This window comes from Oryctolagus cuniculus, chromosome 3 (assembly GCF_964237555.1).
Source record: "Oryctolagus cuniculus chromosome 3, mOryCun1.1, whole genome shotgun sequence".
Lineage (NCBI taxonomy): Eukaryota > Metazoa > Chordata > Mammalia > Lagomorpha > Leporidae > Oryctolagus > Oryctolagus cuniculus.
In genome coordinates this window covers 120,731,972-120,754,498 of record NC_091434.1, presented here as the reverse complement: position 1 = coordinate 120,754,498, position 22,527 = coordinate 120,731,972, and the positions used below count along the sequence as shown (strand labels likewise).

The 22,527-nt window shown below is 56.2% G+C and overlaps 2 protein-coding genes across 2 annotated transcripts; both read right to left on the bottom strand.

Moving 5' to 3' along the window:
• Nucleotides 1-47: 47 nt before the first annotated feature.
• Nucleotides 48-7,889, bottom strand: LOC100359039 (serine protease 40). The gene is made up of 5 exons (XM_008258454.4): nt 7,147-7,889; nt 6,283-6,445; nt 4,274-4,548; nt 2,068-2,240; nt 48-496 (listed from the first exon to the last, which is right to left on the bottom strand). The coding sequence occupies exons 1-5, from the start codon at nt 7,595-7,597 to the stop codon at nt 179-181; spliced, it is 1,380 nt and encodes a 459-aa protein (XP_008256676.3). The 5' UTR covers nt 7,598-7,889; the 3' UTR covers nt 48-178.
• A 5,211-nt stretch (nt 7,890-13,100) lies between these two features.
• Nucleotides 13,101-20,172, bottom strand: LOC100359291 (serine protease 40). The gene is made up of 5 exons (XM_002712393.5): nt 19,964-20,172; nt 19,046-19,208; nt 17,727-18,001; nt 16,179-16,351; nt 13,101-13,540 (listed from the first exon to the last, which is right to left on the bottom strand). The coding sequence occupies exons 1-5, from the start codon at nt 20,103-20,105 to the stop codon at nt 13,226-13,228; spliced, it is 1,068 nt and encodes a 355-aa protein (XP_002712439.2). The 5' UTR covers nt 20,106-20,172; the 3' UTR covers nt 13,101-13,225.
• Nucleotides 20,173-22,527: the final 2,355 nt, after the last annotated feature.

Below are 22,527 nucleotides of genomic sequence, written 5' to 3'. Positions count from 1 at the left end.
CCCTCTCCTGCAGGGGGGCCCAGGCACTGACACAGAAGGCTCAGAAATGCGAGTGAGAGAAGCTTCTTGAGTTGGTTTACTTTGGGTGGCTTCGAATGGATGGAAGAACCCGAGATGGAACCACGTGCGGAGGTGCAGCGCTCTGCGTGGGGGCTCCGGGGCGTCTGGGACAGGCCCGTCACCGACTCTGCAGGAGAATCAGCAGCAGCAGACTTGCAGACGACAGCAGGACCAGGAAGACCCTGGGCTTGGGGACAGTGCCGGCCTCGGGAATAGGAACGTTGACCAGAACGGGCGGCTTTTCCTCAGGAGGGGCTTTCGAGGGGTCGGGTGTGGGGGTGGCTCGCTGTTGCTCTTGGATCCAGTTGGCGAAGTAGGTGATCCTGGTGAAGACGCTGGGGCTGACGGGACTGCGGCAGTCCCAGCTCCAGCTGGTCACGCCCACCAGGTACCAGGCGCGCCTTAGGAAGCAGACCAAGGGCCCGCCGGAATCTCCCTGGGAAAAGAGAGGGCAGGGTTCGTGGGGACAGAAACAGGGAAGGACATGCATTGCTCAGGAGACATGAGGGGCCCTGGCCCTGCTCTGTAAGCCTGTGTGTGCGCAGCAAGGCAGGTCAGGCGTCTCTGTTGTCTACAGGATGCATGGCAACACACCTGGGGCAATGGCAAAAGACCAGATGTGCAAAGGCCATGGAGAGGATTATCTTGAGGACCTGGCCTGAGGGCCGCCATCTATGAAGCTCCTGTAACCTGGCAGTTACTGACCTATGAGAACACACAGGGGGCGCCAAAAAGCCAGACAGCCACCCTCCGACCTCCCCACACCCCACCAGGAAGACGGCATGGCCTGTGTTCCTATGGGACAGGTAGGTTGCCAGATTGGAGGCTCAGCTAATTCCACAGCCCAGCACTGTATGCGACCTGCGCCTTTGCTGGCGACCTAACACGGTCTCCAGTGTTTCCTCAGCTCCTGGTTGAGCTTTAGAAAGTGCTGGGCTGTTAGATCTGTGGAAGGTGAAGAGGTGTTGCTCAGAGGCAGCAGCTAAAAGGTGTGGAGCCAACAGGTGTGGCTGGGCAGGAGGTGGGAAGGTGTCGGCCCCAGTCCTCTCGCAACTTGACCATGGCGTTGCTCCCTTTCTCGGGCTGCTCACTTCCTCCCTGGGCTTGCATTTCTCCACCATGAGATGGAACGATTACACAGAACGGGGCGGGGGTAGGCGAGAACGTCCACAATCTATAATGAGCTCTTCAGATTACACAAACAAAAACATAGACAGTTGCTGAAAAAGGCAATCAACATGAAAAATACTTATCCTCAGCATTCTCCAAAGAAACGCAAAGTAGAAACCACATCACATAATTAAAATTTCAGATAACCTGAGTTGGGGGCGGTGGTGACACAGAACAACCGGAGCCCTCACTCACTGAGGGCGGGAGTGCAAATTGGTAGGATCGAGTTGAGGAGCTGCCTGGGTGATGTATGAGAGACGAACAACTGCAGGTCTCCCAGCATGGATCTGCACTGCCAGGGTGACTGTGGGCACTAACACACACACACCCCGGCATGCCCACGGCCACGTTATTTGCAGTGAGCTCCCATGGAAATGCTCCAACGTCAACAGCACTGGGGATGCACAGCACCGACTACACCCATGGGCTACTCGCACGATGTGGCAATGGCGGAGGAGCCAGGCCAAGCTTGCATCCTGCTGTAGGCACTCCGTAAACCTCCACACCAAGGCACTGGGCTTCGGAAGCCTGAGCAGGGCTGTATGGGGAGAGGGACAGAGAGAATGTGGGCAGGAGTGAGCCCCTCCAGATGCTGGGTTCATAAGGACTTCGGTCCCTAACATTTAGCACATAGAACACTTGGAAAGTCCGCCCTTCAGTGCCCACGCCATGCTCCAGGAACCTTCTGTAAGGAAACAGAGACACTGGGCCTTCTGCCAGAAGGGATCTCAGGCTGGGCTCAGGAAGAGGAGGGGGTCAGGGCTGGGGCAGCGTCCAGGGGAGACAGAGGGAGGGGGCCCAGCACAGAGGTGGCCGAGTTCCGCCAGCTTCACTTACTCGACAGATGGACTTCTCGTCCCAGGTATCCCCGGCGCATATCATGTCGTCCTTGACACTAAAGACATCATGGGGGGGCGTGCCTGGAGGGGGTATGAAGAACCTCCTGCAGCTGTCACTGTCTATGAGACTGACCTTGGCCTCCTGCAGCTGGAAGGGCGCCGGCAGGAACACTGTGGGGAGACAGCACAGATGTGAGAGCAGCTGGAGGGACGCCTCTCCCTGTGACACCTGCTTCTCTCTGACACCTGCTTCTCCCCGACACCTGTTTCTCCCCCTGACACCTGCTTCTCCCTGACACCAGCTTCTACCTCTGACCCCTGCTTTTCTCTGACACTGGCTTCTCCCTCTGACACCGGCTTCTCCCTCTGACACCAGCTTCTCCCCCTGACACCTACTTCTCCCTCTGACACCTACTTCTCCCTCTGGCACCTGCCTGACAGTGGAAGGCACCCACTCCAGCGCACAGGACTGTCTACTCTGAGTCCCGGTCAGGGACACGGATGCTGGGCCACCTGCGCTGGCTGGAGCAGAGGCAGAGCTGACAGGTGCCAGGTGGGCTGGGTAGCATGACAGACATGACTGCCCTGCCTAGGAACAAGTGATCTGTGGACACTGCGATCCTGTTTCCAGAGGCCACCCCCGATCTGGCCTGGGTCCCCCGGTGGAGCACAGTGTCACAGCGATGGCTCACACCTGTGCGGCACTGGCTGTGTGCGAGTTTCACAGGGCTGTTGTGTGGGGCAGACCCCAGCCCTGCAGGGGTGCAGGTCGACAGCCTTGTCCGGGGGAGGGCATGCACAGGGAAGGAACGGCAGGCCCAGTGTCTCCTTGCTGTCAGCTGCTCCCTGCCCTGGTGGCTTCCCTGCCCACGACTTCCCTGGGAGCGCCAGCTCCTGCAGTGTGCCGTGCCTTGGAGAATCCTTGCCCTGCTGGTGGTTCTTGGTGAGGGGCCCTCTCGGGAGGGTGTCTTTGGAAATGTTGAAAGACCAGGGGTTGGCATGGTGGCATAGTGGACTAAAACTTATGCCTGTGGTGCTGGCATCCCATGTGGGCGCCATTTCAAGTCCCGGCTGCTCCAGTTTTGATCAAGCTCCCTGCTAATGTGCCTGGGAAATCAGTGGAAGGTGGCCCAAGTACTTGGACCCCTGCACTGCATGGGAGACCCAGAAGAAGCTCCTGGCTTCAGATCAGCCCATCTCTAGTCATTATGACTGTTTGGGGGAGTGAACCAGTTAATGGAAGACCTCTCTCTCTGTCTTTCCCTCTCTTTCTGTAACTCTACCTCTGAAATAAATAAATACATCTTTTAAAAAATTTTTGAAGGGTCAGCTGTTCTAGTTGACTGGACAGTGTGACTGACACTGGGTGTCTGACTCTGGCCTGTACATAAATAAATTCCTGCCTTGAAATTATTCGCTGGAATCATCTACCACATCTCCCAATCACGCTGATGTTACATCCTACTCTGGGGTCATTCACTAGTGTTCACCCCGTGTGAAAATCTTTGGCTAACATTTCTTTCTCTCCATAGAGGGAGTTGGGTCGGGGACTCCCGCAGATACTGACTCTGCAGGTGCTGTAGTGCCTTGTATACAGTGGTGCACTATTCAAGCACCTTGCATACAGTGGTGTAGCATCGGCAGAGCCTGTGCCATCCTCCCTTGTCCTCTGTATCTTCTCCAAGCTTCCTACACTTAATGCAGGACCACTATTCTGCAAATACTAATTATATGGCATTGTTAATGGAGTAATGGTATACAACTTTTTTCTGAGTCTTTTTGGATTTCCTGCAGGTGCCGAGGGTCCTCCATCCTTACCCAGTACTTACGCAGAATGGGAAAGTCTTACTTGAGTGCAGGGATGAACGGTGAGCACCACAGAGCTAAATGTTCTCCATAAACAGCCCAGTTTGGATTAGGCCATTGTCCAGGCTGCTACAATTCCCTTACTGAGGCCTAGTACCTTCCAAGCCCGGGGAAGCTCAGCTATGTTTGCTTAAGTTCTGCAGGACCGTGGGGTCCATGCAGAGCCCACAGTGTACAGAGCCCTGTAATCCAGAGCCCACCTTCCTGATTCTGAGAACTGGAGATATGCAGAGTTCCTGGTCCCCAAGATGAAAGTCCCATGAGGTTTGAGAAGGACTGGGAGGGGCCACGGTGACCGCCCTCCCCCTGTCCCTTGTTGCCTACCCCAAGCGGCTCACCATCCTCCGTGAGCATCCCCCAGCCACTGATCCAGCAAGAGCTATCCATGGGCAGCACTGTTGAGTTATCTGGGAGACAGGCAGGGCGGATGTGAGAGTTAAACTCCACAGGGATATCCAGTTGTAACAGGGTGATGTCGCTCCCAAAGCGATGGAACTTGTTGAAGTCGGCGTGGACGATGACTTTGTTCACGGTCATTTGCCGGCTGAAGCTGCCGGGATTACTCAGCTGGTTGTACCCTAGCAGGATGCGGTAGTCAGCTGGATGTTGGGACCTGTTGATGGAGTGCTCCTCTGAGTTCTGGGCTCACACCTGCACCCTTGCTCTGCACCTGCACCTCCTTCTCTCCACCCAGAGCATGGCCCCATCCCAGGGGCTCAGTCTCCTCCCTCCCTCGGATGGGACAGCCCAGGACGTCTGTCCAGGGAGGGACACTTTCTCCATGCTGCCTCTCCCAGCGAGCTCCAGATCTAAGCCACAGCCATTCTTGTTGCCAGAAAGAGACCTCTGGGGGTATCCGACTGCACCCTTCTTCTTGGAGGAGCACAGCCTCAGCTCGCTCCCAGCTCTGTGCAGTCCCTAAAGCCCCCCAGGGGCCAGCATGCTGCTTCCCCCACTTCCCAGGTCCTCTCTCCTCAGCTGTTCTGAAGGCTGCCCCCACCTGGGGCCAGGCACCCCCTAGGTGTTTGTGGGACAGATGGAAGGGTGCTTCTCCTTGTTCCTGGGCCCTGAGCCACTGCTGGTGCAGCACCCCCACTCGGACTCCGCATGGCCAAATCCTGTTCCCTCAGGGCCTTTCTAGCTTTAAGCCCTGGCTCTGATTGGACTCTTGGCCTCTCCCAGATCACCAAGATGGTGAGGCTTCGGCCTTGCTTTCCTGGTTGGATGAGAAGCTTCAGATGGGTCTTGTATCTCTACACCCCGATCCCCTCCCCCTCACTGTCAGCCTTACATGGGGCCTGGCACGGGTGGGTGCTGAATCAATGAACAGAACCTACATGGTGTCCAAAAGCCAGCTGTGCCCAGTGCTCTGGCTTCCGGTGTTGGAGGCTGATGTGTTTCCCACTCTGGGTATGGAGTGAATCCAGTCTGGCTACCCCCTGCCCCACATCCCCAGGACACAGCCCATTGGCTCCATCCCTGTCTGGCTTGAGGTGACATTGTTGCCCAGAGGGGTTCCTGGGTATAGAATTCTGTAGAAGGAGCAGGAGACACCACTGTTGCTCAGACCTGCAGAGTCCCAGGAAAGCTCGGATGTGTCAGGTGTTGGAGGGTGTGTGTGACCAGCATCTGGGGGCCTCTAGCAGCTGTGTCTGGGAGACAGGTGGACAGCTCTGGCTGGAGCAGGCAAGATGCCATCCATGCAGGCCATGACTGCAGGTCTCCGCGTCCTGGAGGCGGGCTCCAGGGACTGGCACTTTGACCTCATGCCTGGAGCCAGAGGGACGTGTGTCGCCAGGCACATGACACCCTCACTGTCATTTCCACAAGCGGGAACTGAGGCTGACGGGGGTGGGTGTGGACACCGGTGCTCATCCTAAGACGGACAGGATTTCGCTGCCTAGCAGGTATAAGAAGAGTGGACTGGAAATCAGGAAATCAGGTGTATATTCCAGCACTGATGAGAACAGCTTGAGTGGATGAATTTCCACGTAGTTATTTACACCTCACCTGCACATATGGGACACAGCCACCCCATCTAGGTAGGCTTCCCAGAGTGAGGGGGAAAGCTGGGGGTGGGGTTGTCCTCAGATGAGAGATGAGGAGTGAGCTTCTGTCCCGAGAGATGTGACACAGACATGGGAGCCAGGTGGGGAGCAGGGATGGCATTTGGCATTCAGCTTCAGGGGACCGCTAGGGCAAGGGCCGGCAGTTGCACAATATCCCAGAGCAAACCAGCGAGGACAAGGCCGCGGCCCCTGCCACCCCTTGCTTCCTGCCCCCTGGTGCTTCTCTCTCTCCTGCCACCCTTCCTAGCAGCGGCTGGTCCCAAGGAGGGGAGACGCACCTTTGGAAGCAGTGAGCGGCAGAGACTACCCAGGTGCTGGCGATGAGGGCAGCTCCACAGATATGCCGGCCATTCATAAGCAGGCTGGCCTGCCAAGGCCACCGTTCTGGTTCTGCCTTCTTGCCACCAAAGATCTTTCCAGTGACTTTGCTCTTCCCGCATACTGTGGGGACAATGCCAGCCCTGAGGTCCCTGCTTCTGAGACGCTAGCCCTTGTTGTCCCCAGATGTCTCCATCACAGCACTCAGGGGGCTCCCCCTCCCCCAGCCCCTGGGCTCTCTTCCCAGGTGGGGAACATACAAGGCTCAGGCTGAAGTGACACGGCCCATGTGACAATGCACTGCTTGGGTGGCCAGGTGGCAGGGCACACAACAGCCCAAGGCTCCCTCTCAGGGGTGATGGCCCCACCGTGCAGAAGTCCACCCCAGGGGAGGCGTGGGGCCAGGGTTTTCTGTGCCTTTACCTCCCTGCAGGGGCACAGCCCTGGGTTTACAGCAGGACTTGAAGGGAGGACAGAAGTGGGATTACTGCGTGCCCTCAGCCAGCTGGAGTTCTAGTGAGACTGAGGGCGGGGGGCAGTCACTCTCCCTGGCGGGTCCCCTTTGCCATGAGGAGGAGTTGAGCCTTTGGCCAGGTTTTCAGATTCACTTTGGAAGGGCACTCAGAGTGGGGAGGGGAGTAGTGTTTTGGGGTAGAGGGGGTCAGGGCGAGTCTGGGTCCCCTTTAACGGGGCCTCCGGCCATCTACCTCCCAGTGCGGCTACAGCCACACGTGGCCTGGCTGAGGTCGTCCTGGCCAATGTCAGAGGTCAGAGGGAGAAGTGGGTGTCCCTGATCGCCCCAGCTCCTGTCCCTGCCCACTCACCATCAGCCAGGTTCTCGTTGTTCCTATTGGACGGGGTGACCTGGGCGCGCAGTGGTGGGAGGCGCAGCCAGAGCAGGAGGGCGGCCAGTGCGCAGGCTCCTTGCCGGCCTAGCACTGAGCCTTCCCTCCTGGTGGCCCCCATCCCGCCCGTCCGCTTCTGCTTCCCCCCACCGAGGGAGCGGTCGGTCAGCGGGGCGTGCTCGCGGTCAACTGCGGGCCGCTGGGAAACCGCCTCTGTCGGTCGGTGGTTGTTCCAAGGGCCCTGGAGGAGCGGGAGGTCTCCGGCTGCGGAGAGGCAAGTGTACCCTGTCCGGCAGGTGGCAGTCTCCGCTCGGAGCTCCCAGGCTGATGGGCGCGGCCTCCACCCGTCGCCTAGGACTCGGGTTTGGTGTTTGATGGGGGAGACGTTGGGGTGGCTATGGCTGTGCCTGGGCCATACAGTCCCGGTCATTGATGCTTGCGTGATATCTCGTCTGTTTGATATGTTTTCCTCGTCCACACGCTCACCTGCCCCCGGGAGTTGGTGTGCTTAGGCTCACGCAGGGTCCAGTATCACCCTTGTAGGCCGAGCAGCCTCCCCCACTCCCGGGAGGAAGAGTGCTCCTGCTCACGGGTCCCTCCCACTCTCCGAAGGTCGGGGCTAGCAAGGGCTGGGCCGCCAGGAGTGGTCCTGGGATTCTGTCCATCACAGTTCAGTCTCCAATGCTGGTGTCTCCTGCAGAGTCATCATGCCGCCAGCAATGCCCCTTGTGATCATGAGATTGTGCAGGTACAGATCAGGTGGCCTGGATGCTTGGTTGTTCCAGCTCTGAGCAGTTCTGGTGGTGCCTGCAGAGTGGATACAGACGAGGCCGGCCAGTTACCAATATTCTCATTCAGAGAAGGCGGGGCAGAGAGAAAAAAAGTACTGCTTCATCACAATTTTTATTTCTATTTTTAAAAATATTTTATTTATTTATTTGAGAAGTAGATTTACAGAGGCAGAGAGAGGAAGAGACAGAGAGAGAGAGAGGTCTTCCATCCGCTGTTCACTCCTCAAATGTCTGCAATGGCCAGAGTTGACCCACTCTGAAGCCAGGAGCCAGGAGCTTGTTTTGGGTGCAGGGGCCCAAGCCACTCAGGCTGACTTCCACTGCTTTCCTAGGCCATGGCAGAGAGCTGGATAGAAGAGGAACAGCAGGGACATGAACTGGTACCCATATGGGATGCCCGCACCACAGGGAGAGGCTTAACCTACTTAGCCACAGCACTAGACAATATTTCTATTTTTTTTGTGTGTGTGTGTGTGACAGGCAGAGTTAGACAGTGAGAGAGAGAGAGATAGAGAGAAAGGTCTTCCTTCTGTTGGTTCACCCCTCAGATGGCTGCTACAGCCGACACTGCGCTGATCCGAAGCCAGGAGCCAGGTGCTTCCTCCTGGTCTCCCATGCGGGTGCAGGGCCCAAGCACTTGGGCCATCTTCCACTGCCTTCCTGGGCCACAGCAGAGAGCTGGACTGGAAGAGGAGCAACCGGGACAGAACCGGTGCCCCAACCGGAACTAGAACCTGGAGTGCCGGTACCACAGGCAGAGGATTAGCCTAGTGAGCTGTGGTGCCTGCCAATATTTCTATTTTTAAAAGCCTATTTTTTAAGGCTGGCGCCACGTCTCACTAGGCTAATCCTCCACCTAGTGGCGCCGGCACACCGGGTTCTAGTCCTGGTCGGGGCGCCGGATTCTGTCCCGGTTGCCCCTCTTCCAGGCCAGCTCTCTGCTGTGGCCAGGGAGTGCAGTGGAGGATGGCCCAAGTGCTTGGGCCCTGCACCCCATGGGAGACCAGGAGAAACACCTGGCTCCTGCCTTCGCATCAGCGCGGTGCGCCAGCCACAGCGCGCCGGCCGCGGCGGCCATTGGAGGGTGAACCAACGGCAAAAGGAAGACCTTTCTCTCTGTCTGTCTCTCTCTCTCACTGTCCACTCTGCCTGTCAAAAAAAAAAAAAGCCTATTTTTAAAAATTGATTTGAAAGGCAGTGCAAGATAATGAGAGAGAATGAGGAAGGAAAGGAGAGAGAGAGCGAGAGCGAGAGAGAGAGAGAGAGCTTCAAAACAGGAATCCCTGGGGACAATCCACAGAAACCATATCCAAGCCATAGTATCCATCACTAGGAAAGTGTTCATCAAAGTAAAAAGGGACACCCGTTCTCACTTCTCATTACCACAGGTATAGCTAGAGCAAAGAAAAAGGAAAAAAAGGGGAAGAATGAAAGTATTTTTCTTTTGGCATTTGAAATGGGGTATCTTCAAAAATGTAAGGAGAGCATTCAAAAATTTAAACAAAAATTTAGTTTAAAATGAAGCAAAATCATAGCAGTTCCTCAAAAAATGGCAGTTCCTCCAGTTAAAGACAGAACTATGTAATATCCAGGGATTTCATTTCTGGGTATAGACAGCAGAGTATGGAAAGCAGGATCTAGAAGGTAGTTTGTATACACACACGTTCACGGTGGCATTGCTCATATTAGCCAAGAGGTGGGAGTTACCCAAGTGTGCACGGCTGGATGAAGGGGTAAGCGAAAGGTGTTCTGTCTTGAAAGGAGAGACTGTAGGTCTGATGACAAAGGCAGCCTCATACAGAGACAGTGCAGGAAAACAGGCTCGGTGGGGGGGGGGTGTGTCCCAGGGGAGTAAGGTGCTTTGGAGAAGCTGGGGTGCAGGGAGTCTGCTGTCCATTATCTGGGCTGCATCTGAAGGTGTTCTGGGAGAGGGCGACATGCTGGTGATGAAGATGATGGTGGCGACATGATGATGATAGTGATAGTGGTGATGATGGTGATGGTGATGATGCTGTTGGTGAGGAGGATCAGGATGATGATGGTGGATCTGGTGATTATGGTGATGAGATCCGGTGATTGTGGTGATGGGAATAGTGATGAGATCTGGGGGTTGTGGTGATGGGAATGGTGATGAGATCTGGGGGTTGTGGTGATGGGAATGGTGATGAGATCTGGGGGTTGTGGTGGTGGGAATGGTGATGAGATCTGGGGTCGTGGTGATGGGAATGGTGATGACGAGATCTGGGGTTGTGGTGATGGGAATGGTGATGATGAGATCTGGGGGTCGTGGTGATGGGAATGGTGATGATGAGATCTGGGGGTTGTGGTGATGGGAATGGTGATGATGAGATCTGGGGGTCGTGGTGGTGGGAATGGTGATGATGAGATCTGGGGGTCGTGGTGGTGGGAATGGTGATGATGAGATCTGGGGGTTGTGGTGGTGGGAATGGTGATGATGAGATCTGGTGATTGTCGTGACGGGAATGGTGATGATGAGATCTGGGGTTGTGGTGATGAGCATGGTGAAGATGATAATGTTGACATTGCTGCTGCTGATTATGAATAAGAATCATGATGTGTTCATGACAGTGATGCTGGTGGGTATTGATGAGGATGAGGAGTTGCAAACAGTGAGAATGATGGTGGTGGTGGTGTAGATGAACGTGCTGCAGCTGTTGCTGACAGTGATGACAGAATAATTATGACAGGGATTGTGATGGTAGTGAGAAGAGGATAATGATGAAGAGAGGAGCAGGAGTTTGGCGATGATGGTGAGGAGGAGGAGGATGCTGGTGATGAAGAACAAAGGTGATGAGGATGACAACTGGGAGATGACGATGTTGGTGAAGAAGATAACGACAGTGAGGAGGATGATGGCAGTGAGGATGATGATGAGATCTGGATGAGGTGATGACGGTGGTGATGAAGGCACGGTGGCAGTAATGATGAAGACATAGATGTGCCGACAGAGATGCTGAAGGACATGGTGATGATGATGATGATGGGGCCAGTACCATCACCACCCAGGAATGCAGAGGAGAGACGAGGAGGCAGGAAACAGATGGAAGTGAAGTGGAAGCAACACAGGACTCAAAGTGAGATCCACCTTTGCTCTGCCACCTGTTTACCAGGTAGCCCTGGGGAAACCCATCACCCCCATGCCACCCGTGTCTTCTCTTTGTCAGCAGGGTTCCCGAGGATGAAACAATGGGCACTAGATGCCTGCACCCAGTGGTTGCTGGGTCAGTTCCCTGTGCTCCCCACTGCCACATAGGCTCACACCCCAGCCTGAGAGAGAGAGTCCAGGGGCTGGACTTTCCTCTTGCTGACTGGTCAGGTGACGGTGCCAGTTGCTGAGGGACACTCTACTGCTGCCAGGAGACCAGGAGCCCCTGTTTCGATCTTCCACCACCTGGCTGCCGGCTGCCTGTGGGAGCCCCTGCCGCGGGAGTCTCAGCCATCACTGCCTTGCCTGCTGCCACTGCCTGGAACCCTGAGCCTCCACCTGATGCCACTGTGAGTAACTCCTCTGGGGGACACAGCCACAGGGACTCCATATGCCCTGGGAAAGATGGCTTTTGCTTTCACATTTAGATCCATGAAACACTTTTGCATTGAATTTTAAGATTTATTTATTTGAAATGCAGAGACAAAGAGGAAGAGATGATAGATTAGATAGATAGATAGATAGATAGACAGACAGATCTATTGGTTCACTCCCCAAACAGCCTCAATGAGCAGAGCTGAGCCAATCCGAAGCCATGAGCCAGGAGCTTCCTCTGGGCCACGTAAGTGGGTGCAGGGGCTTAAGCCCTTGGGCCATCTTCCACTGCTTTCCCAGGTGCCTTAGCAGGGAGCTGGATGGGAAGTAGAGCAGCTGGGACTTGAACCAGTGCCCATATGGGAAGCTGGTTCCACAGTCTTATTGCTAGGAACTAGGACTACGGGGCTGTGAGCCTGGTCACCCTTGGACCAGGTGCGGCTCATGAGATGGGGCCAGGCAGGAGGGCGCTGAGCATACTCAACTCCCTCCCAGAGCACATGGGGCAGACCCAGCCATGGTGACGCAGTGTGCATGTGTGTGTGCATGTCTCTCTGTGTGTGTATGTATGAGAGAGACTCACCCTTCTCACTTGAGTCCATGTGGGACACTCGGCAGTCACCACACAGTCTGAGCTGACTCTAGTTTGTCCCTCTGGGGTAGGGGCTTGTCTCCCTCAGGAGCAAGAGTCTGGCAGGCAGACACTTCCCAGGAGCTAAGGGGAAAGAGCAGGGTGGGAAGGGAGGGGCGGGGTCAGGCTCCCAGGCAGCTGGGACACCTGGCTTTGTCTGCACTGTAGCTGGTGGGGGGCACTGGGGCAGCAGGGTGAGGGCTGTGGCTCAGGTGAGCACCTGCTCTCTCTGCAGCTGTGGCCTTCTCCCCACCCCTCCCCCCTCTGTGCTCCACTTTCCTTATCTGTGACATAGGAGTCCATTCACACTGACCTGGTGAAATCCACAGGGAACAGACTCAGCCCTGGGCACAGCAGGAGGAAACCACCAATCCCCAAGAGCCTTCTGCAGTGAGAAGGCAGTGGAGCACACACTGCCTGCAGGCCTCGGCCTCATGATCCCACAGAAACACGAGGACGCTCCTGAAGCTGACCTGATGGATTGCAGGCGGGGCACTGAGTTTCCCAGATCTGCCCGGAACTCAGTTCCATGTGGGGAAGCACAGTGCACACCCTGCTGAGAGCCAACCAGACAGGTGTGGGGACGGGGTGAGCGAGCTCCATTTCACACGGCTGCTCCTCTCGGGCTGCTTAGCCTGCCCCCCCTTTGGAGGAGAGGTGCTGCAGGGCCTCGGAGGGGCAGTTCCACACCAGGGGCCTGAGACAGAACGTGTGCACCTGCTGGGAAGCTCGGGGCGGGGCGGGGGGTGAACTGACTCGTGGCCTCCTGCGCACCATGGGCTGGCTAGCCCCTGGGCAGCTCAGCAGCGAGAAGCAATACCTCCCTGGGACTTGGGGACGTCAGGGTGCCCGTGTCTGTGCTACACTGACTCTGCCTTCCCGTGGAGCGGCCCGGCTGGGGCTTGGCTGGCCCTGAGCCCTCTCCTGCAGGGGGGCCCAGGCACTGACACAGAAGGCTCAGAAACGCGAGTGAGAGAAGCTTCTTGAGTTGGTTTACTTTGGGTGGCTTCAGATGGATGGAAGAACCCGAGATGGAACCATGTGCGGAGGTGCAGCGCTCTGCGTGGGGGCTCCGGGGCGGCTGGGACGGGTCCGTCACCGACTCTGCAGGACAATCAGCAGCAGCAGAGTTGCAGACGACAGCAGGACCAGGAAGACCCTGGGCTTGGGGACAGTGCCCTTGTTGGGATTCATGCTTGTCAGCGCAGGGGCCTTTTCCTCTGCCGGGGCCGTAGCAGGGTCAGCATTGGGTGTTTTTGCCTGGTTGTCCTTGATCCAGTCGTGGAAGTAGGAGATTTTGGAGAAGACGCTGGGGCCGATGGGTGGGAAGCACGGAGCGCTCCAGCTGGTCACCCCAATCAGGTACCAGGCGGAGTTCAAGAAGCAGACCAAGGGGCCCCCAGAGTCTCCCTGAGCAGAAAGTGCAGGGTTAGCGGGGATGGAAGCAGCAAGCTGTGTGCATTGCTGTGGCCCTGCTCTACTAGGGCGTGTGGGTCTCAAGATGGCTCCACGTCTCTCTTTCTTCTATGCAGGTTGACATCAAAACCACCTGAGTGAGGACAACCCCCTGGCCACCACACAGAGGGCAGACCTGAGAGCCCCAACCCACGAAGCTCCTGCAAGCTGGCAGTTACCGACCTACGAGGACACACAGGGGAGCCCCGAGTAGCAGGAGGGCTGTTCCAGTCTCCCTACACTGCCCCTCCCCTGCCCACACACACACACAGGAAGAAGGCACAGCTCTGAGGCCCAGCTGATTCCATACCCAGCCTTGTAACCCAACCTGTGCCTTTGCTGGTGACCTAACAAGGACTCCAGTGTTTTCCTCAACTCCCTATTTGAACTTTTTTTTTTTTTTTTTTTTTTTTAAATTTTTGACAGGCAGAGTGGACAGTGAGAGAGAGAGACAGAGAGAAAGGTCTTCCTTTGCCGTTGGTTCACCCTCCAATGGCCGCCGCGGCTGGCGCGCTGCGGCCGGCGCACCGCGCTGATCCGATGGCAGGAGCCAGGAGCCAGGTGCTTTTCCTGGTCTCCCATGGGGTGCAGGGCCCAAGCACCTGGGCCATCCTCCACTGCACTCCCTAGCCACAGCAGAGGGCTGGCCTGGAAGAGGGGCAACCGGGACAGAATCCGGCGCCCCGACCGGGACTAGAACCCGGTGTGCCGGCGCCGCTAGGCGGAGGATTAGCCTAGTGAGCCGCGGCGCCGGCCTCCTATTTGAACTTCTTTGGAAAGTGCCCGGCTGTTAGATGTGAGGAGGGCGAGGAGGTGCTGCTTGGGGGTGGGAGCTGGGTAGGCCCCCCAGAAGAGGTGTGGAACCACAGGTATGGCTGGGCGGGAGGTAGGAAGGTGTCGGCCACTGTGGTGAAAGACTCATGACATCTCATGACAACAGTGGGGCCTGAGCAAGCACAACAAGGCAGCCATGTCTTAACACCACTGAGCAGCTTCCGCCTGCAGGGAGTGACGTCCAGGTGGACACAGCCAGCAGATGATATGTGAGACAGAGGCCTAAAGGGCACAGAGTGCCCCAGAGAGGGTGCTGGACCTGTGCCATCGGAGACCATCCCTGAGGGAGGAGTGGGCTTTTTTTTTGCAGCCAGCAGAGGAATAGTGTACAGAGATCTGTAGCAGGGAGCCAGGGGACCTGACATAGATTCCAAAAGGGTGTGCAGGCACTGATGGGGCCGAGCCAGCGGCCAGCATGTGACTGCTGCAGAAGGGGTGGCAGTAGCTGGCAGGAAACAGTGAACACTCAGGATGTGTGTGAGTTGTGGCATCTCTGAACCTTTCTGTAAGACACAAATGCAAGGCAAGTGAGAAAGAGGGCCCAAAGCAAAAGATGCAGCAAAGAGCACACACATTGCCTGTAGGGGGCACTGTGTCCGGCCTGATGGAGCCAGGGAAGAACACGAAAAAGAAGGAAGAAAGATTGGAAGGCTGGCCGAGCTCTGCTGGCGGAGCAGATGGAGAACCAGCATTAGTGCAGAGTTGTGGGGAGCAGGGATAGTACATCTCTAAGCTGTGCAAAGAGAGAGGAGCAGCAAGGGCCAAGGCGTAAGCAAGGGAGAGGTGGATGCAGGAGGCTGCCTGGAGGAGGGGACACAGCCCCCAGGGAGGCCAAGTCCTGTCTAAGCTTGACCATGGCCTTGCTCACTTGCTCCCTGGGCCTGCATTTCTCTACCATGAGATGGAAAGATTACACAGAATGGACTGGGGAGATGTCTGTGATACGTATATCCAATAATGGGCTCACGTCCACAATCTATAATGAGCTCTTCAGATTCAAGATGGAAGACACACAGCCCCATGGTTTGAGACAGAATACTATGCATGGAAGCTTTTTCTGAAAAAGGTAATAAACACAAGTGCTTGTCCTCACGAGTCACCAGACCAAAGCAAACTGGAAACCACACCCCGTAGTGAAAACAAAAAATTGCAGATAACCTGAGTGGGGGGTGGTGGTGACACAGAACAACCCAAGCCCTCACTCGCTGAGGATGGGAGTGCAAACTGGTAGGATCAAGTCAAGGAGATGCTTGGGTGCTGTATGAGAGATGAACAAGTGGACATCTCCCAGCATGGGAGGTCTGAGCTGCCAGGGTGACTGTGATCCCAAAGGTAATTCATGGGCACTAACACACACCCACTAGGGTGTTCATGATGGTGCTACTTGCAGAGTGCTGGGCACGGGGCTTCAGAAGCCTAGGCAGGGCTGTTTGGGGGGGTGACTGAGAGGACATGGGCATGAATGGGACCCTCAGATGCTGTGTTCAGGAGCATGTTAACCCCTGACATCCAGCACACAGAACACTTGGAAACTATGCTTTTCTGTGCATATGGCACGCTTTGACAACCTTTTCCTAAAGAAACAGGGTGGGATGGATGGGTGTCCTTAAAGAGATTCTCTCTTGGCATCTGCCACCTCCCATGGGGTGGGCTCAGGCAGATGTACACAGGGTCCAGAGAAGACCCAGAGGGAGGGGATAAGGCCCAGGAGCAGAGGGTGGCCAAGCTTTGCCCCAGACCGCGAGCCAGCCCCACTTACTCGGCAGATGGACGGAGGATTGCGGAAGTCCGCAGCACATATCATCTCTTCATGTACGCGAGCAACTTCGGATGGGTCGACGTCAGGTGGTGGTGTGAAAAAGGAGTCACACAAGTCATTTTCCATGATGAAGAGCTTAGCCTGCTGCAGCTGGAAGGGCCGTGGTAGGAATGCTGCGGGAGTGGGGAGAGCACAGATGTGAGAGCAGCCAGCGACGCCTCTCCCTATAACACCTCTTCTCTTGACATCAGCTTCTGCCTCTGCCACCTGCTTTGCTCTGTGACATCTGCTTCTCCCTGATACCCACTTCTCTCTGGGACACCTGCTTCTCCCTCTGACACCTACTTCTCCCTCTGGCACCTGCCTGACAGTGGAAGGCACCCACTCCAGCACACAGGACTGTCTACTCTGAGTCCAGGTCAGGGACACAGATGCTGGGCCACCTGCGCTGGCTGGAGCAGAGGCAGAGCTGACGGGTGCCAGGCGGGCTGGGTAGCATGACAGACATGACTGCCCTGCCTAGGAACAAGTGATCTGTGGACACTGCGATCCTGTTTCCAGAGGCCACCCCCGATCTGGCCTGGGTCCCCCGGTGGAGCACAGTGTCACAGCGATGGCTCACACCTGTGCGGCACTGGCTGTGTGCGAGTTTCACAGGGCTGTTGTGTGGGGCAGACCCCAGCTCTGGGTGCAGCCTTGGCCGGGGGAGGGCATGCACAGAGAAGGAACGGCAGGCCCAGTGTCTCCTTGCTGTCAGCTGCTCCCTGCCCTGGTGGCTTCCCTGCCCACGACTTCCCTGGGAGTGCCAGCTCCTGCAGTGTGCCGTGCCTTGGAGAATCCTTGCTCTGCTGGTGGTTCTTGGTGAGGGGCCCTCTCGGGAGGGTGTCTTTGGAAATGTAGAAGGACCAGCTGTTCTAGTGACTGGGCAGTGTGACCAACACTGGGTGTCTGACTCTGGCCCACAAATCAAAGAAATTCCTGCTTTGAAATTATTCACTGGAATCTTCTACCACATCAAGACTGTCCTGGTCATGCCAATGTTGCATCCTACTCTGGAGTCATTCACCAGTATATTTTACTCCATCACCAGCATTCGCCCCTGTGTGAAAATCTTCGCCTAACATTTCTTTCTCTCCATAGAGAGGGTCCGTGACTCCCGCAGATGCCAACTCTACACATTGTATTCAGTGGTGCATTATACAAGTGCCTTGTATACAGTGATGCAGTGTTGGCAGAGCCTGTACCATCCTCTTCAGTCGTCTGTTTCATCTCCAAGCTTCTTTTACCGAAGCGACAGTGCCACTGCTCTGCAAACAGTCATTATATTGCACTGTTAGTGGAGTAATGAGGGGTCCGTGCAGAACCCACAATGTGCAGAGCCCTGGAATCTTGAATATCTCAGAGCCCACCTTCCTGATTTTGGGAGCTGGATGTGGCATGGACTTTCTGGTTCCTGGGCTGAAGGTCTCATGGGGTTTGAGGAGGACTGGGAGAGTCCACGGTGATGGCCCTCCCCCTGTCCCTCAGTGCCTACCCTGAGCTGCTCACCATCCTCCGTGAGCATCCCCCAGCCACTGATCCAGCAGACGGTATCAACGTGGAGCGATAAGTTGGCCTTCGGGACGCAGGCGGGGAGCACGTGAGAGTTGAAGTCCGCCTGCAAGTGCAGTTGCAAGAGGGCAATGTCGCTCCCAAAGCGGTGAAACTTATCATAGTCCTTGTGGATGAAGAGCTTGTTCACGGTCATCTGCCGGCTGAAGCTGGTGGGATTACTCAGCTGGTTGTACCCTAGCAGGATGCGGTAGTCCCCTGGGGTTTTGGACCTGTTGAAAGAGTGCCCCTCTGAGTTCTGGGCTGGCACCTGCACCCTCGCTGCCCTCCCTACTTCCAGTCAGAGCACAGTCCCATCCCAGGGGCTCAGTCTCCTCCCTCCCTCGGATGGGACAGCCCAGGACGTCTGTCCAGGGAGGGACACTTTCTCCATGCTGCCTCTCCCAGTGAGCCCCAGATCTAAGCCACAGCCATTCTTGTTGCCAGAAAGAGACCTCTGGGGGTGTCCGACTGCACCCTTCTTCTTGGAGGAGCACAGCCTTGGCTCGCTCCCAGCCCTGTGCAGTCCTTAAAGCCCCCCAGGGGCCAGCATGCTGCTTCCCCCACTTCCCAGGTCCTCTCTCCTCAGCTGTTCTGAAGGCTGCCCCCACCTGGGGCCAGGCACCCCCTAGGTGTTTGTGGGACAGATGGAAGGGTGCTTCTCCTTGTTCCTGGGCCCTGAGCCACTGCTGGTGCAGCACCCCAACTCGGACTCCGCATGGCCAAATCCTGTTCCCCCAGGGCCTTTCTAGCTTTAAGCCCTGGCTCTGATTGGACTCCTGGCCTTTCCCAGATCACCAAGATGGTGAGGCTTTGGCCTTGCTTTCCTGGTTGGATGAGAAGCTTCAGATGGGTCTTGTATCTCTACACCCCGCCCTCTTCCTCCTCACTGTCAGCCTTACATGGGACCTGGCACAGGTGGGTGCTGAATCAATGAACAGAACCTACATGGTGTCCAAAAGCCAGCTGTGCCCAGTGCTCTGGCTTCCGGTGTTGGAGGCTGATGTGTTTCCCACTCTGGGTACGGAGTGAATCCAGGGCACATGTGAGAATTGAACCAGTCCAGCCAGGACATCCCCAGGACAGAGCCCATTGGCTTCACCCCTCACTCGGGCAGCAGCACAGACCAGGACATCAGCTAGCAGCACAATATCCCAGAGAAAACCAGCAAGGACAAGGCCATAGCCCCTACTACTCCTTGCTTCCTGCCCCCTGGTGCTTCTCTCTCTCCTGCCACCCTTCCCAGCAGCGGCTGGTCCCAAGGAGGGGAGACGCACCTTTGGAAGCAGTGAGCGGCAGAGACTACCCAGTTGCTGGCGATGAGGGCAGCTCCACAGATGTGCTGGCCTTTAAAAAGTAGACTGGCCTGCCATGGCCACCATTCTGGTTCTGCCTTCTGACCACCAAAGATCTTCCCGGTTTTGCCAGTCCTCCCGCATACTGTGGGGACAATGCCAGCCCTGAGGTCCCTGCTTCTGAGATGCTAGCCCTTGTTGTCCCCAGATGTCTCCATCACAGCACCCAGGGGGCTCCCCCACCCCCAACCCCTGGGCTCTCTTCCCAGGTGGGGAACATACAAGGCTCAGGCTGAAGTGACACGGCCCATGTGACAATGCACTGCCTGGGTGGCCAGGTGGCAGGGCGCACAGCAGCCCAAGGCCCCCTCTCAGGGGTGATGGCCCCACCGTGCAGAAGTCCACCCCAGGGGAGGCGTGGGGCCAGGGTTTTCTGTGCCTTTACCTCCCTGCAGGGGCACAGCCCTGGGTTTACGGCAGGACTTGAAGGGAGGACAGAAGTGGGATTACTGCGTGCCCTCAGCCAGCTGGAGTTCTAGTGAGACTGAGGGCGGGGGGCAGTCACTCTCCCTGGCGGGTCCCCATTCCCAGGAAGAGGAGGTGAGGTTCCCGTGGGCGGGTGCAGAAACAACCTCAGCCTTTGGCCTGAGTTTTCAGACTCAACTGGAAGGGCACTCAGGAGCTTTAGAGGTGGTGGTGGGGTTAAGGCAGAGGAGGTTGAGGCAAAGTTGCTTCAGCCATCTTTCTAGTCACCTACCTCCCAGTGCAGCTACAGCCACACGTGGCGTGGCTGGGCTCATCCTGGTTGATATTGTAGGGTGGAGGAGGAGAGGAGCGACAGAGGCAGGTGTCCCTGGACGCCCTGTCTGTCCATGGCAGCCCCAGCCCCTGCCCACTCACCGTCATCCAAGTTCTGGCTCTTCCTATTGGACGGGGTGACCTGGGCGCGCAGCGGTGGGAGGCGCAGCCAGAGCAAGAGGGCGGCCAGAGCGTAGGCTCCTTGCCAGCCTAGCCCTGAGCGCTTCCTCCTGTTGGCCCCCATCCCGCCCCTCTGTTTCTGCTTCTGCTTCCCCGAAGGAGTGGACGGTGTGCACGCGACCAACCGTGGGCCGCGGGGAAACCGCTTCCATCGGTGGTTGGTCTGAGGGCTCCAGGACCTCGCGGGCCGTGGGAGCAGTCACTACCGGGAGCCCCCATGCTGTGCGGTCCTCTGGGGAACCCGCCTCTGTTGGTCGATGGTTGATCCCGCTCCCCGGAGGAGCGGGAGCAGGTCCCCAGCCCTGGTGTGACAGGTGTGCGTGGAGGCTCCGCCCAGCGGGCGGCAGTTCCGTGGGGGAGCTCCCAGGCTGATGGCGACTACGGTAGGGCCTCGCAGGCCCCAGTTGGGGCGGCTGTGGCGGATGCCTGGGTGTGTACAGTCCTGGTCAGCAGATACTTGTGTGATATCTCGTCCTTTCGATATAGTTTCCTCATCCACATGCTCACCTGCACCTGACAGCTGGCGTGCTTAGGCGAGGCTCCTGCAGGGTAGCATCAGGCCCCGCTCTCGCCCTCGCAGGCCGTGCAGCCTCCCCCACTCCGGGTAGGGCGAATTCCCTTGCTCATGGGTCCCTCCCACTCTCATTGTTAGCGGCCCAGCGCTAACAATGGCTGGGCCGCTAGGAGTGGTTTGGAATTCTGTCCATCTCAGCTCAGCCTCCAGTGATTCACGGCTTTCCCAGGTCCAAAATGCGTGCACCACTTCCCCATTTTCCAGAATCCCACCCCGCAGTAGTGGTCCCTCACCGTTCCAAACCTCGCTGTCTAAACCCGGATGTGGTGAGTTCTCTTCTCCAGGTGTGCAGTTCTGTCCTCTCAGTGCGCTGAGTCAGGTGTGGATGAGATTCCTGGCTGAGAGCCCTCCGTGTGGGTATGAAAGTAAAGCGACTTCCTCCTGTAGCATCTTAGCATTTAGTGTGGGACAAGCAGAGGGGAAGAGGTGCAGACATTCAAAGAAAGGGAGGGGGAAAGGAAAAAGAACTTACTGCCCCAAAACCATACTGTATATCCTGCTTGGCAAACTTCGTTAGCTTTTTTTTTAATTAATTAATTAATTTATTTGAAAGTCAGAGTTACACAGAGAGAAGGAGAGGCAGAGAGAGAGAGAGAGAGAGAGAGAGAGAGTGAGTCTCCCAGGTCTTCCATCTGCTTGGTTAGCTTTTTTTATGAAAGAGAGAGATATCTTTCATCCACTGGTTCACTTCTCAGATGGCCACAATGGTCAGGGCTGTGCCATGCGCCAGGAGCTTCTTCCAGGTCTCCCATATGGGTGCAGGAGCCCAAGCACTTGGATCATCTTCTGCTGCTTTCCCAGGCACATCAGCAGGGAACTGGATTGGAAGTGGAGCAGCTGGGACTCAAACCGATGCCCATAGGGGATGCCAGCACTGCAAACTTCACCTGCTAGGCCACAGTGCTGGCCCCCTTCATTAGTTTTAATGCCTGTGAAAGAAAGAAGTCCCTGTGAGCCTCAGCTCCACCCCTAGGATTCCTGGCCAGCCTTCCTGTCTATGGAAAGTTGCACCTGTTCACATCTGAGCCACTCTGGCAAATTGGTTTCTGCAGGTAGACTTTTGGACATCTAAGTTCTTGATCTACTTTCTGTGTCTGTCAGTATAAGCTGGAAATGTTTTGCATGCTGGAAATGGCTCAAGGAACTTGAGGTTCCTGTCTGGATTTCCCAGGTTCCATTCATTAGAGGAAATCCCACCACAGATCTTTGGGAGAGATCCTTTCCCTGCTGTGGCCTCTCACCAACAATTGTCCCCTGAAACTCTTGTGAGGACATGCAAGCTCTTGAGGATGGGGCTGACTACTTCTTGGTCTTTCCAGTGGCCTTAACCGTAGCTGTAGGGTCTCATGCTCAGCCTGTTCTCTACCCCAGGGCTTTGGCGGCTGTCTCTGACTTTAGCATCATTTGACCTCTGGGGAGGATGAGAACTTCCAGAATCAGCAGTCTTTTGCTCCTTTGTGTGTAACAGAAGCCCTTCCCTCCATGGAGCTCACTCCTTCTCACATTTTGCTATAGGCAGAAAGAAGAAACCAGGGAGCACCTTCAACACTCTGCGTAGAATCCTCCTCAGCCACACATGCAAATGTGTCGCTGACAGTTTGCATGCACAGCTGTGGTGCAGGATTTCTCCCAGGCCCTGCTTTCCTGCATGAACAGTAACGTGGTCCCCGCTTCCTTCTGAGTCCTCTGTAATATCAGCCTCAGGGTCCAGATCCCTATAAAGGCTGCCCAAGAAAACCAAATCTTCCTCTAAGATGACGTACGGTTCTTCCCGATGTCCCTCAAAATTCTTCCACCTTCACCCAAGGTCCTGTTCCAAAGCCCCAGGTCCATTTTTGGATATTTGTTATGGCAGTACCTCATTTCTGGAATCCAAGTTTCTATTCATTTTGTGGAATTATATTTATTAGCA

What these genes read in the sequence shown, in the direction of transcription:
- LOC100359039 (XM_008258454.4), bottom strand. Translation starts at nt 7,597, where the DNA reads ATGACCGGGACTGTATGGCCCAGGCACAGCCATAGCCACCCCAACGTC. An exon ending in CAACGAGAACCTGGCTGATG is followed by an intron (nt 6,446 to 7,146) that starts GTGAGTGGGCAG and finishes TTGTCCCCACAG; the next exon opens with TATGCGGGAAGAGCAAAGTC. An exon ending in ACGAGAAGTCCATCTGTCGA is followed by an intron (nt 497 to 2,067) that starts GTAAGTGAAGCT and finishes CTCTTTTCCCAG; the next exon opens with GGAGATTCCGGCGGGCCCTT.
- LOC100359291 (XM_002712393.5), bottom strand. Translation starts at nt 20,105, where the DNA reads ATGGGGGCCAACAGGAGGAAGCGCTCAGGGCTAGGCTGGCAAGGAGCC. An exon ending in GCCGCTCACTGCTTCCAAAG is followed by an intron (nt 18,002 to 19,045) that starts GTGCGTCTCCCC and finishes CTCTTTCAACAG; the next exon opens with GTCCAAAACCCCAGGGGACT. An exon ending in GGGGATGCTCACGGAGGATG is followed by an intron (nt 16,352 to 17,726) that starts GTGAGCAGCTCA and finishes CCACTCCCGCAG; the next exon opens with CATTCCTACCACGGCCCTTC.